This window comes from Procambarus clarkii, chromosome 6 (genome assembly GCF_040958095.1).
Source record: "Procambarus clarkii isolate CNS0578487 chromosome 6, FALCON_Pclarkii_2.0, whole genome shotgun sequence".
Taxonomy (NCBI): domain Eukaryota; kingdom Metazoa; phylum Arthropoda; class Malacostraca; order Decapoda; family Cambaridae; genus Procambarus; species Procambarus clarkii.
In genome coordinates this window covers 17,245,592-17,253,304 of record NC_091155.1, presented here as the reverse complement: position 1 = coordinate 17,253,304, position 7,713 = coordinate 17,245,592, and the positions used below count along the sequence as shown (strand labels likewise).

The 7,713-nt window shown below is 43.8% G+C and overlaps 1 protein-coding gene across 2 annotated transcripts in view; it reads right to left on the bottom strand.

The window, feature by feature from the left end:
• Nucleotides 1-423: 423 nt before the first annotated feature.
• The window catches only part of LOC123754071 (uncharacterized), an 8,541-nt gene continuing 1,251 nt past the window's right edge, over nucleotides 424-7,713 (bottom strand). For both annotated transcript variants that reach the window (XM_045736227.2, XM_069305945.1), the window contains exons 3-6: nucleotides 5,317-5,410; nucleotides 2,205-2,305; nucleotides 1,811-1,934; nucleotides 424-1,373 (exon numbers count right to left, since the gene is read on the bottom strand). In XM_045736227.2, coding sequence (XP_045592183.1) covers nucleotides 1,236-1,373; nucleotides 1,811-1,934; nucleotides 2,205-2,305; nucleotides 5,317-5,410 — 457 coding nt within the window. In that variant the 3' untranslated portion in view covers nucleotides 424-1,235. The remainder of the gene's footprint in view (nucleotides 1,374-1,810; nucleotides 1,935-2,204; nucleotides 2,306-5,316; nucleotides 5,411-7,713) is intronic.

Genomic DNA, 7,713 nt, shown 5'->3' with positions numbered 1-7,713 from the left:
TAACTGCAAAATTCATTCATGAAATCACAAGTTGCCTTTAAATTTCCCTTTTAAATATATATTCCACCTGTAACATTCGGATGACGAGACCCGGAGCTTGATCAGCTTCCTGAGCTTCTGCTTGGCACACCGATGCATACACACAGAGACGTATACCCCTCCATTTCTCTGTGTACATACACTGAGAGTATACTTTAGTTCTTAACTATGTTCAGGACAAAAATATACTTTGTGTTAAGATCATGTCGTGACTTTATTAACCCTCCAGAGGTTGGGAAGCCTTAATACCAACCGCAAATCAAGTTATTTTCGTGGATTCAACAGGCGCTTGACAGTCAGTCCACAAAACCTGGTTCAGCACCAAGGTCCCATCTGAAGACCCCGTTACTGAACTATTATTAAGCAGGAGTACAAAAGACTAGCAAATGTATTTTCATTTATTTTAAGGTAATATCAAACAAGATAGAGTCTGTCCATTCCCTAGTCATGTCAGAGTTTATAATTATTTGGTTGGAACATGTTTTTAGATAATTCTTATGACATCATTGTGAAGGTTCACTTTGGGCATTCCTCTTTTAGTAGTGAACTCATACTAATAAACCCGTCATCTTACATAGAACGTCGCTTTTCGCTCGTATGTGCACTAAGGCTAAGAATTGCCATACTAGAAAATGGAAGCGGGCTCACGAAAATGACGTACCGTCCCGTTTTCTGTTTTGGATCCTCTGGCTTAGTCTGTTAGGTTAGGAGAGGACACTTTAAAGTAACAGTTTTCATGACATTTTGAAACCGTAGGAGAACTTGCTGACCTCCTAACTTACCAGAGGACCGAAAACGTACTGCTTTGGGTCCATTTCATTTGTAAAATTAATTTCCATTTTCTAGTACGGCAATTTTTGGCCATAGCGCATACGAGCGAAAAGCGACGTTATTTGTAAGAGGACAGACTGCACTAATATCACCAAAATTATTCGTCTTCCTAACCATTTCCTTTGAAATTTTGTTGCAGAATTATGTGAATTTCCTATATTTAAATGATAAATTATAATTTATTGTTATGTACTTACAATTGTTGCATTAATAGTACAAATATTCATAAGATTTTGGCGATAAACCAGATCACTTCGTTTACACAATGAAACACCGGTTTTGAATACAACAGCGATTATGTAGCAAAAATTACCAAAAAATAAATGGATAATATCAGGCATTATTTGGCGATGGATACATCCCTCTCACACGCAGAGAGCATTGTTGAGGATAGTCTCAATTTCGGCGGAGTTCTCGTTAAACAGGTTGGCGACCAGCTCCAGAACGACTGGACCGTTGGCCTCAATTTCGTCATTGATGCCACCGGCTCCCTCCAGTGCAGACTGCAACAACAGATAAGGTAATGAGTGAGAACCAGCATCATTAAGGACTGTAATACTCTATTATTGATGCCCCAACACCCGTGTGGACTCATTTTAATCAACGATGCCAGTATGGACTCAGCTCCTCAATAACTATATGGAGTTGGCTCCACCAGTGATTCCCCAACAACCTTGTTTACTCTGCTCTGGGGATTCACCTTTTCTTCTAGCGACCGTTCCAACTCATGATCACATCTACACAACAAGACACTAGCCAAGTGGTGAATATCGTGGACATAAGAAGCTGCTTCTCCGGCTATTTTAAAATGGGTTTACTTTAACACATCTGGTACAGAAGAAAAGGTTTCGTTTGTTTTAATATCATAACTGCTTCTCATTTCCATCACCTTCACCTCACAATCCCTCTTTCCCGACAAGGAAGTTCTAGTTCTACTTACGTCGATGGAAGCCACGCTTAATTCGATTGACAGGGAGCCTTCCTGGACGCATAATGAAAAGGGGAGCAAAGTATAGCTGTCAGCCTTCAAGTGGATGATGATGTCAAGCCCGTTGAACCTCAAACTGTTGGCAATACACAGGTTAGAAAGTCAAGCTGTTGGCATAACAAAGGTTAAGAGGCAATTAAAGATTTACTTTTCACATGTCTTAACATACAAAATTAAAGGAAACTATTATAATCCAGAAACGTTGCAGAAAATCTTGCAAAAATATGATAATTAACAGCTGAGGAGGTAAATAAGTATATGAAATAGTAAATTGGTACAAATGGTTAATGGCAAATTTCTATCAACTGTGAAGGGACATCGAGGCCAACCAGCGAGTCAAACTTACTCTGATACGCCAGAGGCAGCGATGTCTGCTCCCTGGAAGGTGCCGGCGATGGAGTAGTCGTCCGAGTGAGCATCGATTGTGACTGTCGTCTCAATCTTCACCTACAATAAGGCGTCACTTTAACCACTTGGAGGGATGGACTTCTGACTATTGGGTTATAGGAGGAATGATCGACAAAGCCGAGAATGGTGAATGATTTTGACGGGAGACATCTCCCGTCACGCAGGGTGCAGTCGCACCTCCACAGATCTCCAGTATCATCTATTGATACTGGTAATGGCTCAAAAGGGGTCACCACTTACGGGCTATTCATGCCCGTGCCACCTTTTGGGTGGCTTAATCTTAATCAATCAATCGAATGATTTTAGGAAGGAGTGTTAAATGTATCATATTTTTGGGAGGCAAAGTTGTTAGAAGGTAAGAACCAATAAGTGTGAAATGTGAGTTTTTGATGGATGGTGAGCACAATATGATGACGATAAGTTTCCGTGACGCAGTTCTTGGTGATTGTAACCTCTCGAGGCGCAGTTGCTGGAAGGGAAGCGATCTGTCAGGAGAGAGTGCTAAGCCACTGCGACTATATAACACTGGGAAGGGATCATGATTAGGACTTGGGATGGAACGTGGGGGGAGGGGGATGAATGGTGCCCAACCACTTGGACGGTCTGGGATTGAACTAATCATGTTAGTAAGCTCTTGTTACAAATTGCAAATCTGTTATTGCAGCATGCGATTTGCATGTCAGTAAACAAATTATGAAACTGTATGGAATAGAACCGATCAGTTAATCTCCACTGACCATTGGGAGGTCAGACATGACAATAAGAAGTGATAACAGGACAAAGTGAATGAACACTGCTCGGTTGCGTGGTGACCACCGGCCAGGTCGGACGTTCCTGAGGTCTCTCCGCTCCTGGCTAGTGTTTACGTTGCTGGTTTGCCCTGCTGGTGGTGGTTTGCCACTGCCAGGGTGACGTTTGACTTAGCCATGGGGACTTCTCACTCCCCTGTGAAGAAGACATTGTCGGCTGGTCTGGCATTTATGGTGCCGGTGGACCATTCATTGGTTGGTGTCGCCCTGGTGGACGTGCTACATGTGCAGCTGTCGGACCTGGTGGGCATCCAGCTGCTTCAGGGCAACCGTGCTGTGGTCCAGTTCCACCTCCAGGCTGCCTTTCAGGCGTTTCTCGAGCAGTGTGAGGGGCGTGTTTACCCTCTCCCAGATACTGCTGGTTCTGTTAAGGTGGTGAATCTTAGTGTCACCTTGACGTCTGTGATGATGCCCCTCTTCGAATTTCAGGACGACTTCTTGACCTCCTGTTTTGAACGATTTGGGACAGTGTTAAGTGTTCGTTGGAACAAGGTCGTTGCCGGGCACTGTGTTGGTATGCTTGACGGCTCCCGCACCCTGACGATGTCGCTGAAGTGTAGTGTACTGTCGTCGATGTCCGTGTTGGGTTACACACTCCGCTGCCAGTATCGGGGTCAACCGCGCACTTGTTATCGGTTTGGTCACGAGGGTCATCTGGCTGCGGCATGCGACGTGGGAGTGACTGGTAGGGTGCATGTTTTTCGTGCGGAGGATTTTCCGCCCCTGTTGCGTTCGGACGGTTCTGAAGACGGAGTGGGTGCTGTGCCTAAGGCGCCTGATTGCCTGTCTGCTGCTCCACCTGTTGAGGCGAGTTCTACGGCCCGTGCTACGCGCAGGTGACTGCTGTGGCCCCTGGGGTTGTTGAGCCGGTGTGTGTGGGTGTCGGACCGTCGCCTGCGCTGCATGTAGTGCGGGATGTCCCGGTGGAGGTTCATGTCCCACCCCCGCCTGTGGATGTGGTACTGGCTCTCAGGGACGTGGGTTCTGCTGTTTTGGAGGGGTGCTTCGGCAGGGGAAGGTGCCTGCCGTGCCTGTGTGTGTTGGCGACTGTACTCCTGCTCTTTCCGTCCCTTTGCAGAAGCATGCGCGTTGGTGTTCTGAGGCTGTTTCCCTGGATGATGTGGACAGTGCGGGCGATGTGGCCTCTGTGGACTCTTTGGATGGTGCGGGTGTGGCCTGTGTGGATGTGAAGATGGTGGTTGTGCCTGCGGCAGGGCCTGCTGGGCGTGGTGTGGTGCGGCCTGTCTCGAAGCGTTCGCGGCGGGCTCGGAGTGTCTTTCCCCTTCGTGGTGTGCCTTGGGAGAAGGTGGGGTAGTATGGTGCTCAGCTGGCGTCCCTCGCCGTATATGATGGTGCTGTGCGGGGCTCCGAAGTTGCTGCCTGTGCCCCCCGCCCTCCTGCGTCTCCTGCTGTTAGATTCCCGCAGTGGGGGGTTGCCCCTGATGATCGGGACCTTGTCGTGGTGTTGCGGAAAGATGTGCGCCGGGGGCCTCGGCTCCTGTGCCCTGTGATGAGGTCGATGCTGCACCTGCATCCCCTGCGGTTCCCCCTCCTTCGTTGCCCCGGTCTGGGGGAAGCCTAGTTCCGAATGCTGGGGTCGTGCCTTATGAGGGTCCGGTGTTTGGCCCTTATCGGGATGCCCGGGTGCTTCCGATCCCGTGGTGCTCATCCACTGTCTGGGTGTCGGGAGTGAGGGAGTTTGTTTATAGGGTGCCGGATAAGATGTCTCAGCCGAGGGCACCGCCTGGTGGCCGGGTGTCCCCTGACACGTGGGTGATTTGGGATGCGTACTGTTTGTGCTTTCCGTTATGCAAGTTTCTGGAGAAATATTAGTTGGCGTCTTGCGCACACCGCTCCGCCGTGCGTGGATCAACTGCCGCCGTGAACTCGACATCCCGCCCTACGGTGCGGCGAGTCTCCCTCTTACGTCCGCCTCTGTTTTCGTCGCCACTTCTATCTCTACAGCCCGACACATCTAACATTTTTTACTTTCTTCTCCTCCTCAACGTCAACGCGTCTCCCTACATCTGTCCTGGTGCAGTCATTAGGAGGGTAAACCCTTCATGCAAACTGCACCTATTCTCAAGAAGAAGAAGAACACAGCCCAAGCATTTTGACCATCAAGAGCGAGGCTGTCGTTCTACCAACCAATCCAGGTAGTTGTACAGGAATTATGTATAATCATATCTTAAATATAAACAAAACATAAAGTAATAATGGTTATTGAGCTGCAGTACATACCGCTTTAGAGATGAGTGGGATGGGCGGGGAGAAGTTGTTGACCACAATCTCAGACAAGCCAGTGACGGCTGTGTTGACAGCATTGTACAGAACGCTGCGGAAAAACGAGACAAAATTAAACTGTTAATGAGTACATATTTATTTGAGTGTTGGCACTATAATTCGAGAAGAGTTAAAGTTGAATATCTAGTTTATTTAAAGCGGACTTGGATTACTGAAGTGCTCTTGTAACCTTACGTAATATTTTCAGGTTCTTACGTAATATTTTCAGTTTCTTACGTAATATTTTTAGGTTTTGAGTTAATAGACTGTAGACAGCAATCACCTGGTTTTCTGAGGGGAAGGGGTGGGTGTGTTGTTATAATTGTAGCCATTGTAGACAAAAGCGTCAAATTTTGTGATAATAGATCAATAGTGTATAGTGGGGTATTTCCTTGCACTTCCATCGACCTATTAGATCGTATTGGATCAACTGTAAAAGAATTGTTCAACCATTTAGGCATCAGCACATTTATCAGGAGCAGCCTGCCTTGACCCGACGCTGGTGGACAGGTCTCCTGAGGTGAGTTTAATATATTCTTGATTACCTCTGAGTCAATTGGACTGGTTGGTAGGCAGACTGCAACTCTCGCATTTTTAAGGGTCGTCGTTCGCTTTTTACTTACAGCTCCTTGTCCTCAAATTCCAGCTCTTTGTCCTCACTTCCTAATTGCTTGTCATCACATTTGTTCTAAGTGCTGTATGATCATATATTTCTTCCCATAATTATTGGGGAGAATTATTATATAATAAATAATAATAATAATAATAATAATAATAATAATAATAATAATAATAATAAATAATTTAAAATTGAATAGTTAAAATATTAAATAATTTAAATGATATTCAATTATTAATTATTAAATATTTTAAATAATATTATTAAAAATTTAAAAAAATATTAAATTATTAATTATTAAGCAATTTAAATAATATTATTAAAAATGTTAAAATATTAAATTATTAAATAATTTAAAATCATGTTAAATTATTAAATAATTTAAAATCATATTAAATTATTAAATAATTTAAAATCATATTATATTATTAAATAATTTTATATTATTAAATTATTTTAATATTATTAAATAATCCAAATTAATTAAATAAGTTATTAAATAATAAAAAAGTATTCAGTAAATTAGAAATATTAATTAATTACCGAGTTCATTCTTGGGTACAGCTTCTGTTCTAATGATTCAAGGTAAACATCGTATTTAATTTGCCAGGAAAATCTAGGGATACGGGTTCGAGCCCACTACATGTTCTCATTACTCTCGACATTTCGATCACAGATGTGGAAAGGAATCCCGGCTTGAGAACGATCTATCCAGTCTATTTTTCTTTCGTTTCCTATATAGTGGGTTATTATTCCATATTGCAAAGTGTTGCGAAGCCCTAAATTGCATTGTCAGCCGATGTATACCTAATTATGACATATCAGACCACGTGTTCGAAATGAGGGCGGCGTAATTCATGGGTCTGAAACTTCAAATAAACACTTATTCCTGTGAAGCCTCATTCCATTAACCAGTTTTGGCATTGTATTAGAAATTTGTGTTTGTGCAAAAACATTTCAACATTAAAAGCTATGGCTACGATAATTGTGGCAGTTTGTGTAGGAAGTTGATGACTGCGGCAGGTGTGGGGTAGTGTGGCAAGGTGACGACTGTGGCAGGTGTGGGTCGTAAGGAAAAGTGACAAGTGTGTGTGCGCGAGATAAATCTAAGCTCACGCTGTATGACATGGCAACCTATCTTATTACCAGGGATAAAATATATGAAATCTTTGCACTGTATCCATATTTCACTTCCAGTAGATAAACGACATATGAGATTAAGAAACAAATAGTGCATTGTGAAAACAAATAATAAACAGCAGCTCCCCAATGACTGTAATATGTCCATTGCTCAAACAATTATGTATTAGCGATAAGACCTACCATTAATGTAAAGACTTACTGTAAAAATATAGCTCTTGAAATAGAACATTCTCTATAACTAGCTGACATGTAACTATACGGTGTGAAGGATAGATGAAATTATTCATGTAATAATTTACGATGAGGTCTGATAAAGACCTTTAGGGCCCTCTGTAATGCTTTTTGCGCTACCGCTCACAGGATGAGTATGGGGTGCACAATAATCTAGCCGCTTCCGGTGGCAACAATCAAATCAATGTGGAATCTAGAAGTGGGTCGTAAGGCAAGATGACAACTGTGGCAGGTGTGGGAGTCGTAAGGAAAGGTGACAACTGTGGCAGGTGTGGGAGTCGTAAGGAAAGGTGACAACTGTGGCAGGTGTGGGAGTCGTAAGGCAAGGTGACAACTGTGGCAGGTGTGGGAGTCGTAAGGCA